General features: G+C 55.2%; 7 protein-coding genes across 7 annotated transcripts; 5 read left to right on the top strand and 2 right to left on the bottom strand.

Moving 5' to 3' along the window:
• Window positions 1–302: 302 nt before the first annotated feature.
• On the top strand, window positions 303–4,112 carry BO66DRAFT_476060 (coatomer subunit gamma). Its single transcript, XM_025653297.1, has 6 exons — window positions 303–721; window positions 830–1,140; window positions 1,206–2,172; window positions 2,226–2,573; window positions 2,630–3,445; window positions 3,505–4,112. Exons 1-6 carry the CDS (start codon window positions 646–648, stop codon window positions 3,735–3,737), a joined length of 2,751 nt encoding a protein of 916 aa, XP_025497915.1. The 5' UTR covers window positions 303–645; the 3' UTR covers window positions 3,738–4,112.
• Window positions 4,113–4,836: 724 nt separating this feature from the next.
• Window positions 4,837–6,195, bottom strand: BO66DRAFT_337116 (F-box domain protein; the record flags this gene model as incomplete). Its single annotated transcript, XM_025644316.1, has 2 exons — window positions 4,837–5,728; window positions 5,804–6,195. The coding sequence occupies 2 exons, from the start codon at window positions 6,193–6,195 to the stop codon at window positions 4,837–4,839; spliced, it is 1,284 nt and encodes a 427-aa protein (XP_025497916.1).
• A 212-nt stretch (window positions 6,196–6,407) lies between these two features.
• On the top strand, window positions 6,408–7,914 carry BO66DRAFT_396441 (putative HAD superfamily hydrolase). The gene is made up of 2 exons (XM_025648467.1): window positions 6,408–6,660; window positions 6,712–7,914. Exons 1-2 carry the CDS (start codon window positions 6,518–6,520, stop codon window positions 7,781–7,783), a joined length of 1,215 nt encoding a protein of 404 aa, XP_025497917.1. The 5' UTR covers window positions 6,408–6,517; the 3' UTR covers window positions 7,784–7,914.
• A 306-nt stretch (window positions 7,915–8,220) lies between these two features.
• dps1 (putative aspartyl-tRNA synthetase Dps1) lies at window positions 8,221–10,098 on the top strand. The gene is made up of 2 exons (XM_025648468.1): window positions 8,221–9,246; window positions 9,297–10,098. Exons 1-2 carry the CDS (start codon window positions 8,242–8,244, stop codon window positions 9,972–9,974), a joined length of 1,683 nt encoding a protein of 560 aa, XP_025497918.1. The 5' UTR covers window positions 8,221–8,241; the 3' UTR covers window positions 9,975–10,098.
• Window positions 10,099–10,268: 170 nt separating this feature from the next.
• Window positions 10,269–13,382, top strand: BO66DRAFT_424404 (uncharacterized protein; the record flags this gene model as incomplete). Its single annotated transcript, XM_025650166.1, has 4 exons — window positions 10,269–10,549; window positions 10,591–11,763; window positions 12,096–13,250; window positions 13,331–13,382. 4 exons carry the CDS (start codon window positions 10,269–10,271, stop codon window positions 13,380–13,382), a joined length of 2,661 nt encoding a protein of 886 aa, XP_025497919.1.
• Window positions 13,383–13,557: 175 nt separating this feature from the next.
• On the bottom strand, window positions 13,558–16,514 carry BO66DRAFT_396444 (ATP-dependent DNA helicase 2 subunit KU80). Its single transcript, XM_025648469.1, has 10 exons — window positions 16,291–16,514; window positions 16,183–16,237; window positions 16,061–16,127; window positions 15,937–16,004; window positions 15,712–15,880; window positions 15,598–15,658; window positions 15,008–15,547; window positions 14,560–14,945; window positions 14,260–14,471; window positions 13,558–14,190 (listed from the first exon to the last, which is right to left on the bottom strand). Exons 1-10 carry the CDS (start codon window positions 16,417–16,419, stop codon window positions 13,694–13,696), a joined length of 2,184 nt encoding a protein of 727 aa, XP_025497920.1. The 5' UTR covers window positions 16,420–16,514; the 3' UTR covers window positions 13,558–13,693.
• Window positions 16,515–16,876: 362 nt separating this feature from the next.
• Window positions 16,877–17,744, top strand: BO66DRAFT_361720 (DUF4149 domain-containing protein; the record flags this gene model as incomplete). Its single annotated transcript, XM_025645050.1, has 4 exons — window positions 16,877–16,908; window positions 16,964–16,997; window positions 17,066–17,351; window positions 17,421–17,744. The coding sequence occupies 4 exons, from the start codon at window positions 16,877–16,879 to the stop codon at window positions 17,585–17,587; spliced, it is 519 nt and encodes a 172-aa protein (XP_025497921.1). The 3' UTR covers window positions 17,588–17,744.
• Between the last annotated feature and the right edge of the window lie 413 nt (window positions 17,745–18,157).

An 18,157-nucleotide genomic window follows, 5' to 3' on the forward strand; every position in this document is an offset into this window, starting at 1 on the left:
GACACGATTCAACAAATGAAATGACATATGTTGGAGGGGCATATCTCAATGCCGCATGTTTGGAGTGTTTGCACCCAGCCTTGAAGGGGGACAGCAGCCACACCGCCCTGTGGCTCAGCCACCCACAGAAACGCGGAAGGCCACCTGGAGATTGTGTTGGCCGCCGGGCAGGAACGAGGAGGAGCTGCCGCTGTTGGCTGCTGCGGCTGCTGCTGGCTGTTACTTACGGGTACTACTATTACTACTCCTACTACTACTGCTGCTTCCAGTCTGGCCCCAAAACATCCTCCTCCTCCTCCTCCACCATCTGCCCTCTCAATTGTCCCTGTTGCTTTGCGACTTCTCCCTCGGGACGGGCACCACTTGCTGATTGCTTTCTTTTCAAATTCTTCTTTTCTGTCTCTTCTTTCCTCCTTGGAAGGATAATGAGGGCGCCATAGTGCTTAATCCACCGCCTGCACAACGTCCGAACCGTCATACGAAACCCGCCCTTATTCAAAGCCACCATTGATTGATCCATCCTTCCACGTCCCCCCCCCACTATCAACCACCCTCACCTCCTACGGGGCTACCCCCTTTGCTACTTTGAAGACCGCATTATAATCTCATTGCTGCTGCGGCAATCCCTGCAGCCCATCAGCCATCATGAGTTACGTTAAGAAAGACGAGGACGCCGACCAGACCATGATCAAGTTGGACCGAACCTCCGTATTTCAAGATGGTGAGCCTCTTCAGTCCTCTCTCATTGTGTCACACACTCCTGCAACAGTCGCATTCACCCTTGATCTTCGTTACTGACGACTGTCTCGCACCACTTGTGCTGGATTAGCCCGCTTGTTCAATTCCTCCCCGATATCTCCTCGAACATGCCGCACTCTCCTGACCAAGATCGCGGTCCTCCTGTTCACTGGGGAGCAGTTCCCCACGAACGAGGCCACCACCCTGTTCTTCGGCATTTCGAAGCTGTTCCAGAACAAGGACCCCTCCCTCCGGCAAATGGTCTACTTGATCCTGAAGGAATTGGCAAACACCGCCGAGGATGTGATCATGTCGACCAGTATCATCATGAAGGACACGGCTGTGGGCAGTGATGTTCTCTACCGGGCGAACGCCATCCGCGCCTTGTGCCGCATTATCGACGTAGGCGCAGACCCTATACTCTGAATCACGAAAAGAAGTAGCTGACCGTTGTCGAACCTATAAAGGCCACCACCGTGCAAGGTATCGAGCGATTGATCAAGACCGCCATCGTTGACAAGACCCCGTCGGTTTCCTCCGCAGCCCTGGTTTCATCCTACCATCTCCTCCCTATCGCGCGTGATGTCGTTCGCAGATGGCAGAGCGAGACTCAGGAGGCAGCATCTGGCGGCAAGCAGTCGACCGGTTTCCTTGGTTTCGGCGGCAGCTCCCAGTCCCACGCCATTTCGCAGTCGAACTTCATGACCCAGTACCACGCAATCGGACTCCTGTACCAGATGCGCTCCCACGACCGGATGGCGCTCGTCAAGATGGTACAGCAGTATGGTGCGGCTGGGGTGGTCAAGAGCCCTGCTGCGCTGGTTCTTCTGGTGCGATTGGCGGCTAAGTTGGCGGAAGAGGACCCTGGCTTGCGGAAACCGATGATGCAGATGCTTGATGGCTGGCTCCGACACAAGCACGAAATGGTGAACTTCGAGTCGGCCAAGGCTATTTGCGATATGCGCGATGTCTCCGACGCGGAAGCTTCCCAGGCGGTTCACGTCCTGCAGCTGTTCCTGTCTTCGCCTCGCGCGATCACCAAGTTTGCGGCCATCCGCATTCTCCACAACTTCGCCTCCTTCAAGCCCCATGTGGTCAACGTCTGCAACCCCGATATCGAGTCGCTGATCTCGAACTCCAACCGCTCCATCGCCACCTTCGCCATCACTACTCTCCTGAAGACGGGCAATGAGGCTAGCGTCGACCGTCTCATGAAGCAGATCTCCGGTTTTATGGCTGATATAACTGACGAGTTCAAGATTACCATTGTTGAGGCTATCCGCACCCTTTGCTTGAAGTTCCCTAGCAAGCAGGCCGGTATGCTGGCGTTCTTGAGCGGCATCTTGAGGGATGAGGGTGGTTATGAGTTCAAGCGCAGTGTTGTTGAGAGCATGTTCGACCTTATCAAGTTCGTCCCTGAAAGCAAGGAAGACGGTGAGCTTTCCCTTTATGTTTGCAACTGTGACTCAAGCTAATTAGTCTGCTAGCTCTTGCGCATCTCTGTGAGTTCATCGAGGACTGTGAATTCACTAAGCTGTCCGTCAGAGTTCTGCACCTACTCGGTGTGGAAGGTCCTAAGACGTCCCACCCGACCAAGTACATCCGCTACATCTACAACCGCGTCGTTCTGGAGAATGCTATTGTCCGGGCTGCCGCCGTGACCGCTTTGGCCAAGTTTGGCGTTGGCCAAAAGGATCCTGAGGTCAAGTCGAGTGTCTCCGTTCTTCTCACCCGCTGTTTGGATGATGTTGATGATGAAGTGCGTGATCGCGCCGCTCTCAACTTGCGTTTGATGAGCGAAGAGGACGAGAAGGCTTCCCAGTTCATCAGCAATGGTAAGTCTTGCCTGGCACATCGCGGTCAGGTTCGAATTGTGCGCTGATGATTGCAGAATCGATGTACTCCCTGTCGACATTCGAGCATCAACTCGTGATGTACGTGACGTCGAATGACAAGCAAACATTTGCTGCGGCCTTTGACGTCTCCACGATTCCAATTGTCACACAAGAGCAGGCATTGGCCGAAGAGCGGACGAAGAAGCTCACCAGCGCGACACCCACGCTCAAGGCACCCACCACCGGACCCCCGAAGAGCAAGGCCAACGGAGTGGCCGAGGCTGCTACCGTGGCTGTCATCCAGAAATACGCCGAGCAACTCATGCAGATTCCCGAGCTCAAGGAGTATGGCACGTTGCTCAAGTCCTCTGCTCCCGTTGAACTTACGGAAAGCGAGACTGAGTATGTCGTCACCGCTGTCAAGCACGTTTTCAAGGAGCATATTGTTCTGCAATACGATATCAAGAACACTCTCCCCGATACTGTCCTCGAGGACGTGACCATGGTCACAGTTCCAGAAGAGGAAGACATTCTGGAAGAGGAATTCATTGTTCCTGCCCCCAAGCTTGCTACCAACGAGCCTGGTATTGTCTATGTTACATTCAAGAAGCTTGCTGGCGAGCACAGTGTCCCTGTTACTTCCTTCACCAACACACTCAAGTTCACCAGCAAAGAGATCGATCCCACTACTGGCGAGGCGGAGGAATCTGGATACGAGGACGAATACCAGGTCGAAGACTTGGACCTTACGGGCAGCGACTATGTTATTCCTACTTTCGCCGGCAGCTTCGACCACGTATGGGAGCAGACGGGTGCCAACGGAGAGGAGGTCAGCGAGACTCTTCAGCTCAGCAACATGAAGGGCATTGCAGGTAAGCACATACTTTCCGACAGTCGACTCAGAGCCATCCAGATGCTAATTGTGGGACAGATGCTACGGAACAGCTTATCTCCACCCTTTCACTGCAGCCTTTGGAGGGCACCGATGTAGCGCTCAGCAACAGCACGCATACCCTGAAACTTTTCGGCAAGACCGTGACCGGAGGCCGGGTGGCTGCACTAATCAAGATGGCTTTCTCCAGCAAGACTGGAGTAACAACCAAGATCACCGTTCGGGCGGAGGAAGAAGGCGTTGCCCCCGCTGTGATTGCGTCCGTTGCTTAAATGCCTGTGGCCAGTTGTGTAAATTCTTTTTATAATGGAGGCATGTTCTTGAAAAGGCGCGCATCTAATTGGCGACGAGTGCTGCATTATGAGATTTCGAAGTCTTCTCTTTTCTCCATTTTCCCTACGTTGTTGTTCTCCTCCCCAACCTTTCTACTTTATATTCCACCATCGATCCGAATGTTTTCTTCTTTCCTTCGTCTTCTATAACCCTGGTGTCGATTATAGATGCGATAAAAATTCGTGATGCGTAGGCGTACCGATCCCGACGCTTGGGCCCGTTGTTGCTGTTGGTTCCTCTTTTTCTCTTTGACAGCAATCAATCTTAAACTCTTCTCTATGAGTCTACCTTTTCATGCCTGATGTCCTCGTTTGGCTTAGCTTCGCAATTCGCATGCTCATTTTCCATCTGAGAGTAGTAGTCGCTGGGTTTCCATCACTGTACACTGATGCAAAGCATCAGCCAAATGACGGTCCTCAAGTTCATTCCGTAGTTTACTTGGGCATGGTTAGAACAATTGAGCGAGTGTTATGTCTTTAGGATCGAGGTATATATCCTTTCAATTTCTTTCCTCACAAGTAGGGCAAGCCGGAAGAGTCAAGGCTCTGGAAGCAATGAATATACATACATACTATACGCAGCTATACTATAAACTCTCTCCGATGGTAACTATAACTGAAATCTTTTGGTTTGTGTGACGTGTATGTAATGCGGGGTCCAGGGTCGAATAGTTTGAGGGTAAGCGAATGCTGACAGAAGATATGAACGGCGGGTGATGAAGGAGGTTTCGATGGAAGTGTGGTGTTTTTCTTGATTGTGGTTCTTCGTCTTTTCTTTGGGGGGGGTTTTGTTCTTGGTTGGTGGGTTGGGTTTGTTGGGTTGGGTTTGTAGTATAAAATAGGTTTGTTTGTGGTGTTGGGTGTGTTTGGGTTGTAGTGTGGGGTTTGGGTATATATTGCAGAAATCATGTATCGAGCGTCATGTGCAGGGTCATGGAGTTTTGAGAAAGATGAACATATCATGTGTTGAAGAGGATTGTACCGGGGGGAAGTTCTTGGACTTTATGTTCCGAGAGGAGGGAGAGTGGGCTTTTGTCTTCTAAAGGTAGTAGACACCGATATCATCGTCGTCGTCGTCGTCGTCGTCGTCATCAACCGCTTCATCCTCATCGACAGATGTAGGTGGCGACGGAATCCCCCCAGCACTAATCTGGCCACTCTGCTGCTGGTTTTTGGATTTCTTGGAGAACCGACTGCGCAACACCGCATCGATCTCCTCGACCTCCCCTCCCTTCAACTCCCACGCCTCGGAGATCCCCACGGCCCGCACATGGGCCAGCCCGTGCTGCAGCGCGTGCACGAGCGTCCCCGGCGTGAAGTACATGAGACTGGCGGCGGTGTCCTCGGAGCACGGGTGGTCGAGCTCCAGCGTGCGCCAGGCGACGGGCTCGCGGAGGAGCTGCACGCGCTCGTCCAGGTTCTCGAAGAAGGTGAAGTCGAGGGTGTCGCCGGGGACGCTGAGGTAGTCGAGGTCGGGCAGGGTGAGCGGGAGGCGGTTGACGAAGGTGAGCGAGAGGCTGTTGGAGGGGTCGATCTTGAGGCGGCGGAGGGTGGTGGGCAGGGCCGGGTCGGTGAGGAGGAGCGTCGTCAGCGGCGAGTTGTCGAGGTCCTTGCAGTTCTTCAGGATGAGGCTCGTCAGCGCCGGCGGCCAGCTGAAGTAGCGCGCTAGGGCCGGGTTGGCACTGAAGTCGCCGGTGAGCTGGAGGTTCTGGAGGCGCGGCGGCCAGGGGATTGCGGATGTGGCTGTGGAGGGAGGGGTGGATGCCGGCGGAGGGGTGAGGTGGTGGGTTCGCGGGAGGCGGAGCGTTGTGAGTCTGGTCAGGTGGCTGAGGGCGCGTTTGAATTCGAGGAAGGGGAAGGAGTCGCCCACGAGAGAGAGGTCGAGGCTTTGCAGTTTGGTGCATTTGGAGAGGGCGGGGAGGCTGTTGATTCTGTTGGTTTGGTAGCGATGTGAGTTAGTTTTGTGAGAAAGATTAAATGGGGTTTTAGGATGCGGGATAGCGTACGCAAATGATACACGCGGTGCAGAGAAGACGACCAGATTCTCTTTGACTTTGCCCAGGAGTCTGGCTGTTAGGCTGGGAGAGCTGTGATGGACGAGGCCGCTCAGATCGAGTCGGCGCACATATGAGCCGAGCTTCAACTTGTTTTTGCGCGCAACATGGAGCGGAGGGCTGATGGTGGCTGTGAATTGGGTGAACGAGGGACCGAAGCGCAATATAGGTTTTTCATAGAGATGTGGAATGGCGGCAGAGTACCACTGTCGCGAAACGAGGCAGCATGCGTAGAGGGTTGTTTGTCGACGATCTGCTTTATCTGAAGTGTTGGAGACATAGGACATAATCTGCACGACTATCTCCGTGGGGAGATAAATCTCATGCGACGTAGAGGCGGTCATGATGGGTGAGGGAAGGTCTTTCCATAGTAGACTCTATATGTATATGTATTGATTCTGTGAAAATGCAAAAGAGAGGGGTGAAATTCGATGTTTGTTTATGCTTGCAGTGATGGTGAAGAGCGGAAATTGCGGAGGAGAGAAATTTGATGATATCATCTGAGCGATAAGGGAATCTCCCGCATTCTCTCCGCCTTCGCTCTCCGCCTGTCCTCCACTGCTCCTCCTGTTCGTTCGGATTCATTAGGTGCACAACCATTGAGCGTGTTTTTTCTCCCGAGTTGCTGTCAATTGCTATATAACAGACACAGCAATCATATTCATCATGCAATCGACCTCCTTCCGGCGGTCCCTTGCGCTACTTCAGCGTGCTTCCACCCGGTCGTGCATCACTGCAGGCTCCGGTCGTCGGGCTATCCAGACCGTCAGCTCTCAAGCGAACATTCCCGACTTTGCCTTTGCATTCGAGTAAGATATAGAGAGCTGAGAACTGGGAATTACGAGCTAACTCAATGTCAGTATTGATGGCGTCCTTCTACGATCCTCCAAGCCCATCCCCGGAGCAGCTGAGTCATTGGCTTTGTTGAAGGAGCAGAACATCCCGTTCCTTCTGTTGACAAACGGCGGTGGAAAGCACGAAACGGAGCGAGTGGCTGAGATTAGTGAGAAGCTGAATATTCCCCTGGACGCAGAACTGATCGTCCAGAGTCATTCGCCCTTCGCAGAGCTGGTGCATGGGACGGAGGGTCCAGGCCCATTGGAGAACAAGTGCGTGTTGGTCGTGGGAGGAGAAGGCGACCGCTGTCGCCAAGTGGCACATCAGTATGGCTTCAAGAACGTGGTAACTCCTGGCGACATCTACATGGCAAATCCAGCCGTCTGGCCCTTTCGGTCGTTTAAGGGCTACTACGAAAAGATCTCCAAGCCCTTGCCAAACCCGAAAGATCCCAATGACCCTTCGAAGGGCCTGAAGATCGATGCGATTTTTGTCTTCAACGACCCGCGTGACTGGGCTCTGGACGCGCAGATTATCACCGACCTCTTGCTCTCCTCGCAGGGTGTCATCGGAACGCTCTCGGAGAAGAACGGCCGGACTGATCTTCCGAACCATGGCTACCTACAGGATGGCCAGCCGCACCTTTACTTCTCGAATCCTGACCTCTGGTGGGCTGCGAGTTACCACCTGCCTCGTCTTGGCCAGGGCGGATTCCGCGAATCCTTGGAGGGTATCTGGACGGCAGTGACCGGAGGTCCCGACAAAGGTGTGAAGCTGAAGAAGACCGTCATTGGCAAACCTTATCAAGGAACATACGAGTTTGCGGAGCGTCAATTGTTGCGCAACCGGGAGCGGATGTTTGGCGCCAATGTCCAGCCACCCTTGAAAAACGTCTACATGATTGGTGACAACCCAGAGTCGGATATTTGCGGTGCCAACAGCTACCGCAGCGGACATGGTAGCAAGTGGCACTCCATCCTCGTTCGAACTGGTGTTTACAGTGGCGGTGAACCAACATGGACCCCTACAACCATCGTCGACAACGTTCGCAAAGCGGTTGAGTGGGGAATCAAGAGCTCCCAGTGGCGGGCATGAAGAAAGAGTGAGCTGGCTTGGGTTTATCATGAACATGCTTAGCGAGCTGCATATATTCTGTATCTATAGAATTCTTTACTACCTACCAGGTCTGATTAGCGACACACGTTTTAGATAACTATATAAATTGCTCAATTCTTTTGATAAGAATGATACAGCGATATTGAACAAGGGCTGGTAAGGTAAAAGGGGAGCTTAATTAACAGGCTGGTTTCTGGCGGTATACTTGATCTACCTGATTGAACTAAGTTATGCTATACACCTTACATAAGCCATACATAGATATCTCACCGCGCATCAGGTGATCACCCCTCCTAGGGTTTAGGGCAGCGGGGTCCGTCGGGCGGGGTGACTCAAAAGAGAAAGTTGGAGCTCTGCGTGCTCGATGCTCTTATCTAGTTCTATCGCTTCTTTTTCACCCTCCTCACCCCATCCTCATCGCGCCCACACCCGTGATCATGGCCGACTCCGAATTGCCCACCCGCCCCAAGCCCGAGGAGACCCCCGCCGCCGCCGCGGACGCCCCCGCGGAGGGCGCGGAGCCCACCAAGAGCGCCAGCAAGAGCGCCGCCAAGAAGGCCGCAAAGGAGAAGGCGAAGGCCGAGAAGGCCGCCGCGCGCGCTGCCCAGGAGAAGGCTCAGGCTGCCGCCGCCGAAGCTAACGACACCGCGAAGGGCCTTTACGGCAACCTCCCCGAGTCCGAAGATGTCCTCCCCGCGACGAGATTCTCCGAGATCACCGACGAGCACTACGAGAAGGAGATCACGGTGGTGGCCCGTGTCGATAATGCCCGTGTGCAGAGCGCCAAGCTGGCCTTCCTGATGCTGAGACAGCAGGGTCAGAAGCTGCAGGCTGTCATTGCGGCCGCGGAACCCATCTCGAGACAGATGATCAAGTTCACCGGCGGTCTCAATGTCAACTCGATCGTCCAGGTGACTGGTATCGTCAAGAAGCCCGCCGTTTCGATTTCCTCCGCTACCCTGAGCGACCACGAAGTGCACATTCGCAAGGTCTACATCATCTCCGAGGCCGCCCAGATGCTTCCCATGCAGGTTAAGGATGCCGAGAGACCGCCCCCGGAGACGACGGAGGAAGGACCCCAGGTCGATGCGGACGGCGCTCCCATTGTCACCCTGAAGACTCGCCTTGACAACCGTGTCCTCGATCTCCAGACCGAGACCAGCCAGGCTATCACCTGGATCTCCAGCGGTGTGGCCCAGCTGTTCACCGAGTACATGATCAAGAGCGGCTCGCGGTGGATCTTCACCCCCAAGTTGGTGGGTGCTGCTACTGAGGGTGGTAGCAACGTCTTCGAGGTCAAGTACTTCAAGAGAAACGCATACCTCGCTCAGAGCCCCCAATTGTACAAGCAGATGTGTATTGCCGGTGATATGGAGAACGTCTTCGAGGTTGCCCCCGTTTTCCGTGCCGAAGACAGCAACACTCACAGACACTTGACCGAGGTACTTTTTGTTCGTCCTTGTTACATATGAATCAGACTGACTGTAAATAGTTCACCGGTCTCGATTTCGAGAAGACTTTCCGCGCTCACTACCACGAGGTCTTGGAGTTTGCCGAGGACCTCCTCGTCTTCATCCTCACTGAGATCAAGGAGCGCTACAAGGACCAGATCGCTATCATCCAGAAGTCCTACCCCAAGGCTGGTGACTTCAAGCTGCCCAAGGATGGCAAGGCCCTGCGTCTTAACTACATGGACGGTGTTGCGTTGTTGAAGGAGGCTGGTGTGGATGTTTCCGAGCAGGAACGCTTCGAGAACGACTTCACCACGGCGATGGAGAAGCAGCTGGGCCAGATCATCCGTGACAAGTACGACACCGACTTCTACGTGCTGGACAAGTTCCCCATGGCCGTCCGTCCTTTCTACACCAAGGCCTGCCCGCAGGACCCTCGCTTCTCCAACTCGTACGATTTCTTCATGCGTGGTGAGGAGATTATGTCTGGTGCTCAGCGTATCCACGACATCAAGGAGCTGGAGGAGTCCATGGTTGCCAAGGGTCTTGACCCCAAGTCGGAGGGCTTCGAGGACTACCTCGCTGCTTTCCGCCAGGGATGTCCTCCCCACGCCGGTGGTGGTCTGGGTCTGAACCGTATTGTCATGTTCTTCCTGGGCTTGCCTAACGTGCGGTTGACTTCGTTGTTCCCTCGTGACCCCCAGCGTCTGCGCCCTTAGACGAAGACCGAGAGAGACGTCCTTAGACCAGGATATGCCCTGGATAAAACAATGTAATGGAGTGACGAGATTTTCATTGTTTGGCACTTGTCGTAGATATTTTGTTGCATATACAAGCGGTGACAAACGAGGTAGAATGATCGTAGTTGCATGTACTAACTATAAGTAAGTTTCGGAGCCGAGGGAAAACTGCGGGTGGCCCAAGCTCCCTCTCCGGCGGAATCTTATCATCAGCGCCGCGTCTAATTCTCCCTCCGTCCCTCCCAAGTCCGCCTTCCAACAGCAATGTCCAGCATGCCCGACAAACGCAAACCGTCTATTTCAGCATCTGGTGCTTCGCCTTATGCGAAACGATCTCGCGCCTCGTACGCCGACGAGGAGGATGAAGAGGAGACGCCGCGGACGGTAACGCCTTACGAGCGCCCTCGCAACCATCCTGTCTATGGACAGAAAAGCGCATTTCCCGGCCTCGACACCGCCGGCGATGACGAGCTGTTCTACGGACCAGCGGAAGATGGATTGGAATATCTGCGAATGGTCCGGTGGGTCGATGCCTGCTTGGCTGGTTTAGTAATGTGAAGCTATGTGACTGACATATGAAAATATAACCTCCCAGATCCGAAGCCAATTCCCTCCCTTTCCTGTTCAATGCGCCACCAGCCACGACCTCGATCGCAACAGAGACTACGAACCCTGATGTCAGCACAGACATGACGAACCAAACAGAGCAGCCACATCCTCAAGCCACCGCTACTACTACTGCCGTAACTGCTACCACCACAACTACCACAACAACCACCACCACCACCTCTCCCCCCACTCTCCGCGAGGGAATCTACCAAGATGGCGTCTATTTCGTCCCCACCCCCGACGACAGCAAACCCGCCACCGGCCCTTCAACGACCACACCATCATCGTCCCACCACCAACAACCCTCCGATCTGGAAATTCTCCCCGCCCAATCAACATATTACACCCTCCTGCACCACCGCTTCCTCCTCCTCCGCTCCATCCTGAAATGCACCCCGCCGCCGGACGCCATCGCCGCGCTGGACCACGACCACCCGATCTCGCTCCCGCGGCATTCCCGGAATGCGCGCCGCGAGTGGCGCCGGTTGCTGCTGGCGGTGGACCCGCAGACGGTGCAGCTGGCGTGCATGGACATGGAGAGCGTGCTCGGCGTGCTGGGGATCATGGCCCGGGTGATGTCGGAGAATGTGCGCAGCGGGGACGAGGCCAAGGTCCGGCGGATCGCGGCGTGGGCGTGGGGCTTGCTGGCGCGGTGTCGGGAGGTGGGCCAGTTGGGGACGGAGGAGGTGGGCGAGATTCGGGATTTGGGGAAGAGGGCGGTTAGGGTTTTGGGGAGGATGAGGGAGGTGGAGGGGGGGGATGGGAGGAAGGGGGGTGGTGAGGATGAGGAGGAGCATGGAGAGGGAGAGATGGAGGGGGAGGGGGAAGGAGAGGGAGAGGGTTCTGGCACAGGCAATGGGGTCGAGGGTGATCTGGAGATGCGGGATGCAGATGTAGACGTAGATGCCAATGCGGATGCGGATGCTGACGCTGACGCAAGTGCTCCGCAAGCTGACCTTGGTGAACTAGAAGCTGCCAAGGCACGGTTACAGGCGAGTCTTGGAGGCGATGGCGCCGCTGATGCTGAGGTACCGAACGACGATGCAGACGGCAACAGCGCTGCGTCGGAGGTGGCACTGCAAATTCGCGCGATGTTGGATATGGTCATCACGGTGGTTGGGGAGTACTACGGCCAGCGGGACTTGTTGCAGGCGCGCGAGTTCTGGAGGGAAGTGACGGAGTGGAGATGATCTAAGATGCATTTGATCTAGAGATACCCTGTTGCAAATTGGTATTTCATTTATGGTTGTTTCGATGGACTATATCGGTAACGTTATACTATACTCAGGCTCGCCGCCGATGATCGGCGGCCTCTAAATTAGCCTCTGCCAAACACAACAAACATCCCCGGCAGAATTGGAGCGGTTATCGTCATCGCCTCCAGTTCATCTCCACCGCTTCCTTATCTTCACCATCACTCATTCACTCATACCTCCGCCAAGTTATGTTATCATCTCACCAGCCACCGGTCTAAAACTCACTGAGTACAAGCTACAAACCCACCATGGCGCCGCCTGTAGAAATCGCCATCCCCACGACCAGCATCTCCACCACCTCGCCCCCCTTCACAATCTACAACATCACCCTCCGCCTCCCCCTCCGCTCCTTCACCATCTCCAAACGCTACTCCGACTTCACCACCTTCCACACGACCCTGCTCAACCAAACCAACGCCGCGCCCCCAGCCCCTCTGCCACCGAAATCCTGGCTCTCCTCGACCGTCAAGAACGCGACCCTCCGCGAATCCCGCCGGCAAGCCCTAGAAACCTACCTCCGGGCCATCAACGAAGCGGCCGACCCGCGATGGCGCAATTCGCCCGCCTGGCGCGCATTCCTCAACCTTCCGAGCCTGGGCCCTAACGCCAACCCCCTCAACGACCATCACAGCAACAGCAGCACGACGAGCGCGCGACTCCACGCCGCCATCACAGACCCGGGCAGCATCACGTCGCTGACCGGGGACGCTCCGAACAACACCATCACGGACCCGACCCTGTGGCTCGACTGCTACCGCGACATGAAGGGCCATCTGCACGACGCGCGGCTGCACCTGACCCGGCGCGACCAGGAGACCACGCCGCAGCGGCAGCACGAGAGCTCGGCGCGGGCGAAGAGCAGTCTTGTGCGCGCGGGGTCGCTGATCGCGGCGCTGGAGGCGGGCCTCAAGAACTTTTCCGGCACCACCACCACAAGTGGCGGCTCCACCACCACCGGCCAATCCTCCGGGGAAGGCTCACACCCCCGCCTCGGCGACGGCGAGCTCCGCCGCCGCCGCGACCTGCTCATCAACGCGCGCAAGGAAAAGGACGGGCTGGAGGATCTGCTGAACGCGATGGCCGCCAAGAGCCGCATCGACTCCGCCGTGGCGTCCATCCAGGACAAGGAGGCGCTGATGCATCTGCCGGTCAAGGGGAAGAAGGCGATGCGGGCGGCCGGGCGCGTGCTCGGGCGCGAGACGGAGCGCACCCGCGAGCTGGATAATACCGGGGTGCTGCAGCTCCAGAAGCAGATGATGCAGGATCAGGATGGCGCCGTCGAGGAGTTGATGCGCATCGTGCAGCGGCAGAAGGAGCTGGGCGTCGCGATTAATAATGAGTTGGTCGTGCAGAATGAGTTGCTCAAGTTGACGGATGAGGATGCTACGAGGTTGGTTTCCTTTCTTTTGTTATCGGGGGGAAGGGGTGGTGGTTTTGAAGTGGGGTTGCTAATTCGTGGGTTTGTTCTAGGTTGGGCGATAAGATTGATATCGGGAAGAAGAGGATTGGGAGGATCTCTTGAGTTGAGTTGAGTTGGGTTGGTTTGATATGGCTCTGGTCAGGGAATGGGTCTTTTTTGTTAGGACCTGGATCTGGGGGCTTCTGCATGGTGGATACCTTTGCATATGCATGGCTTTTATCTCTCTTGTCTGTTTTAGCGGATCTTGTTCTTGGTTCTTCCTGTTGTTGTTGTCGTTGTCTTGATAGCGATGACTTTTATATTGTCTACTTGTACTGTACCAATGTACTAAGCACCCGGCGCGCATGACATTCATGTGGTATGACATGTTGGATGAATTTATTTGTGGACTTTTCGTCCCATCTGGAACCGCCCTAATTGGCAGCAGCACTGGCAGACATAAACGCCTTGGCCTCCTCCTCTGTGACCTCCGATTGATCCGACTGCAGCCGGTCGATTAGACCCAGCCGACTCCTCCGGATCAACCACCACAGCTCCCGCCGGTCCCCGCCCAGCCGCTCCCGCAGGACCTTCTCCTTCAGCTGCCGCAGGAACTCGTTGTACAGCGCCGGCTCCTCGTAGGCCAGCAGCTCCTCGCGCATCGTGCCCAGCCCCTCCGTGACCCGGTCGTAGTTGGCGTCCCCCAAGCTGTGGCGGATCTGATCCTCGAGGATCGCGCTCATCTGCCGCACGGCCTCCCGGATCGTCTCGATGTTCTCGGCCTGCGCCACCGTCTGCTTGAACTCCGGGATCGCGTTGTTCGGCGAGATCTTGCTCCGTTTCTCCTGGTGGAGCAGGGCGTCGACGTCCAGCCCTGAGAGCGGTTTTTCGATCTCGCGGGTGCGTTTGCGGCCTTTGGCTTTGGGGGGGACTGGAATTCATATAGTTGTTAGTGGGATGGAGAGAGAGGGGACCCGGGGCAGAAGAGGGAGGTGCAAACCTTTCTTCACGTCGGCGACGGCAATGAGTTTCTCTAGCTGTGGCTGGGATTTCTCGATCAGGTCTTGGGGCGGGTGAGAGAACTTTGTTAGAGTTCCTGACGGCGGAGGGATGGGCTTGTCGGGGTGGATGGCTCGGAAACGGATTGCTGCGTCGGTGCGGTGTAGGACCGGAGAGAATGAATCCTCGATCGGGAGTGTGTCGATTGGTTCTCTGCGAGAGCGGAAGGGGGGGAGGGGTGTTAGCCAGCGGCATTTGAAACTGAGACTGTGAGGTCTGTTGGGGAGGGAGGTGGTCTTACCCGTTTTCATCCGTATCGTTCAGCTCCATGCCCAGCACGTATTTCTCCATCGCATCCATCAAGTCCTCGTTGGGTAGATTGCGATGCTGGGTGACCACTTTGCCGGACACGGTCAGGACCTTGTCGAGAGGCGGGAAGCGATACGTCCGGACGTCCTCGGCAAAGGGCAGCTGCGCCTCCAGGAGACATTCGTAGTCGGGTTCGATGGACGGGGCCAGCAGGACGACGATCGGCGGCTTGTTCTCCTTGACGACCAGGCGCGCCACGGCGTAACATTCCAGCTCGAACAGCGCGTGGATGAACGAGGACAGCGCCAGCGCGGCTTTGTCGTTCGCGCGCTGCGCGATGATGATGTTCGTCGTCGACATGTGCATGTACCGGTCATACTGGAAAGGTCCCGGTCAATATGTTGCCAGGCATATCTGTACTGGGGTGAGAGGGGACGCACACGATCGCTCTGAATGAAGCCTAATAGCTCCAGCGCTGCGAATGTTTCGAGGGTCGTGATGTTGAGGTCGGTCTCGCTGATATGCACGGCCGTTCGGCCATATTCATAGCCCTTGGCGAGATCTCCTAGCTCCACGTCTCGCTTCCCACCTGGGGCTTCCTCGTCGGGTACCTGATACGCTCGGAGGTTCCGGACATTCGTCAAAGAATTTCCATCCATTGGCTGAGACTCCTGTGCCGCAGCGGCCGCGGTGGCAGAGGATTCGGGTTGTTCCTGGGAAGCGGCGAGGTCGGAGCGGAGAACGAATTGACTTGCCGATGGAGGCTTTGCGGCGTGTGTGCGGAAGTATCGCTCGACGGGGATGCGGAGCGCAGTGTCGTATTCCTCGGGATTCCCGAGCTGCAGGAATCCTTTGAAGGTTGCTGTTACTCGGACGCTTTTGACTCGGGGGATCTGCAGCTCCGCCACGGCCTGCTCGAGCGTTCCGTAGGCTCCGTCGCAGTCTTCGGCTAGACTTCGCAGGATCGCTTCATTCTCTGCCTGCACCGAGGTCAGTGTCATTACCCTGACAATCTGATGCGGGGGTTTACCTTTTGCGGATCTTTGTCTTCTTCTTTTACCCCATAGTCCGGATCATCGAAGTCAGGGCCCCTGTGAGGAGGTTAGCACGCATCATAGAAACCGGAGGAGCATCCGCCACGAACAAGATGATGAGTTCGATATTGTCCTCCTTGATCTTTTTCGTAATCTCACTGAGACTATCCGTATTCATCGGTCCTTTGCCGTCGGTGACCAGGACGATTCTGCGTTTGTACTTAAGTTTCTTGCAATGTATGATGATCATCTGGATCGCGAGCACGATGGCGGATATAGCTGAGCTCGTCAGTAGAGGGCCACAGATCTGGTCAGAGGAGAATGGAAGCATATACCGTCACCCTTGTTGGTTTGACTTGGGACTATCTTCTCACCCAACTCTCGAATGTCAGGCATGAGAAACCTGTAATTCGACACGGTCAGACAAAGGACTTCTCCATCGCACTACGCAGCGCTCACTGTTTGATGCCCGAAAACACCGAGATGTTTGCAAAGTCGGCGTCATCCTCCAGATCGTTCGAAGTGTCTATTTGAACGATGAGTCTTGTCTTGCGTTGGCAACATCGCTTCGTGACACTCACCGTCGGTCCGGAGCCCGATCACGCCGATTCCGGCTGTTTTACGTCCAGTGGCCACCTGCGATATTATTGTAAGTTTGTATCAGAGGTAGACGTTGGGAAATCACATACCGTCCCAGTGATCCGGTCGCAGACATATTGCATGGCCCATTCGAGATCCGTCACTTCTCGGTCATGGTATCGCTTCCCCATGGACCTCCCCAAGTCCACGATATAGACTGTTGCTTCTTTGTCCGCCATGGCTGTGTGGCCACCAAATTACATGTCTTGGATTTGCGAGTATCGAACGAAGCTTTAGCTTTAAGTGGTTTGGCAAGAAGCGTAGGCAGACAAAGTAAGTCGACGCTGGTGAGCAGGCAGACGCGTGATATTTCCCCTTTGGGACGGAAGCGGAACGCGAAAGCACATGACATCATGTCCGCTGAGGTGCGTGTTTATGTGAGAGTGGGTGCGTGGGAGCTGTGTGTTGGTGGGAGAGTGAAGGGTGGATGTGGAAATAGAGGGGCGGTAGGGAATGAGTCTGAGGTGGCAATAAGCTACAACCGCCCGCCCCCGCCTTAGATGCATCAGGCAACTTAACTGTATCCTTCGGCCATTTCAATCCGAGTGAGCTGCTCCTGAGTACTTACACAACCCATAGCCTTTCCTCTTTCCCCGCAAGCGTAGATAATTCTTATATTACACAGCAAGCGACAAAATGGTTGATCCCCGTCCATACCACGTTCTCAGGTGTGTACTCCAGGAAGCATCTATCCGCATGATCCGCTAATATTATGGTGTACAGCTACGGCACCCTTTTGGGTGTGCAGATCTACCAGGTAGGCATACACATGCCGCCGCGGCTACCATAGTTCCAACTCAACCCCACTGACAATTGGCATGAAAGTCGTTCGTGTCGGGCGTCATCGCATTCAAAGCCCTGCCTCGGCCGCAGTTCGCGCAGCTCCAGACGGCCACTTTCCCCATCTACTTCTCCCTCCAGTCCGCGCTGCCCGTCGTCGTTGCGTTGACGGCCAGCCGGGCGGGCCAGCTGCATGGCGTCTCCGGCCTTTTGGAGCCCGAGAACCGCGGCACGCTCCTTTCCATGGCCACCGTCGCCATCGCCAGCTTCGTCAACCTGACCGTCCTGCGTCCGATGACGGTCAATGTCATGCGCGAGCGGAAGCACCAGGGTAAGATTCTGCCATGCCTTACTGCTGGCTACTAAGCCGAAGGCATCTTCCGCTGACGAGGGGTGCCAGAAACTCGCGACGGCAAGAAGAGCTATGACCCGGCGCCCCATTCCAAGGAGATGATCGCTCTCAACAAGAAGTTCGGCCGTCTTCACGGTATCTCTAGCTTGGTTAATATGGTTTGCCTGGGTGCTACGGTCTACTACGGTGCTGTGCTCGGGAAGCAGTTGGCGTAGGTGTTGGACTTGCCTGATTTCCGCAAGGACATGGAGAGAGGCATGGGGGTTGGGGGGTGGGGGAGATTACTCCCAAACTAGGGTAGAGGCTGGTGATAGCGTTGATGCAATTCACAACTAAGATCGAATGGACAATGGCAAATCCATGAATGAGAGCAATGGTGTATCTATTAAAGGTTACATAGTAGTAACATGGTGGAACTAATGATATGTATTTCTCTGGTACACAGTTTCATAGATATATTAACATTATTCTCTAAAATTGACATATCATTGTACTTCAATACTGTAACAAACTGTTCTTAGTTAAGCAACACAGAACCATGGGTGTGTGTTTACACCAGTTCGTTCTGCAGGAGCCAAGCCTCGCAGTGGTGGTTGAATACGCGGGCTTTGTGGAAAGAGGACCTGATTTGGTTTCGAGAAGGATGCGAGCCAGACAAAACATGCGACACTCGCGGCGGCAGCAAGAAGGCGTTTCAGGGCGGGAGAAGGACTCCTAATAGGGATGCTCCAAAGGTGTCAATCGGAAATGATTTCATTGCCCGTTTAATACGTCTGAATGGATCA

The sequence above is a fragment of the Aspergillus aculeatinus genome, assembly GCF_003184765.1.
Source record: "Aspergillus aculeatinus CBS 121060 unplaced genomic scaffold BO66scaffold_89, whole genome shotgun sequence".
In the NCBI taxonomy this organism is placed as follows: domain Eukaryota; kingdom Fungi; phylum Ascomycota; class Eurotiomycetes; order Eurotiales; family Aspergillaceae; genus Aspergillus; species Aspergillus aculeatinus.

Bases quoted from the DNA above. Each gene is read 5' to 3' on its own strand.
- BO66DRAFT_396444 (XM_025648469.1), bottom strand. From the start codon at position 16,419: ATGGCGGACAAAGAAGCAACAGTCTATATCGTGGACTTGGGGAGGTCC. The intron at 15,548-15,597 runs GTAAACCCCCGC...ACCTCGGTGCAG, and splicing joins AAGACAAAGATCCGCAAAAG to GCAGAGAATGAAGCGATCCT. The intron at 14,946-15,007 runs GTGCGTCCCCTC...GGACCTTTCCAG, and splicing joins GCTTCATTCAGAGCGATCGT to TATGACCGGTACATGCACAT.
- BO66DRAFT_396441 (XM_025648467.1), top strand. From the start codon at position 6,518: ATGCAATCGACCTCCTTCCGGCGGTCCCTTGCGCTACTTCAGCGTGCT. The intron at 6,661-6,711 runs GTAAGATATAGA...ACTCAATGTCAG, and splicing joins GACTTTGCCTTTGCATTCGA to TATTGATGGCGTCCTTCTAC.
- dps1 (XM_025648468.1), top strand. From the start codon at position 8,242: ATGGCCGACTCCGAATTGCCCACCCGCCCCAAGCCCGAGGAGACCCCC. The intron at 9,247-9,296 runs GTACTTTTTGTT...GACTGTAAATAG, and splicing joins CTCACAGACACTTGACCGAG to TTCACCGGTCTCGATTTCGA.
- BO66DRAFT_476060 (XM_025653297.1), top strand. From the start codon at position 646: ATGAGTTACGTTAAGAAAGACGAGGACGCCGACCAGACCATGATCAAG. The intron at 1,141-1,205 runs GTAGGCGCAGAC...GAACCTATAAAG, and splicing joins CCTTGTGCCGCATTATCGAC to GCCACCACCGTGCAAGGTAT. The intron at 2,173-2,225 runs GTGAGCTTTCCC...TTAGTCTGCTAG, and splicing joins CCCTGAAAGCAAGGAAGACG to CTCTTGCGCATCTCTGTGAG.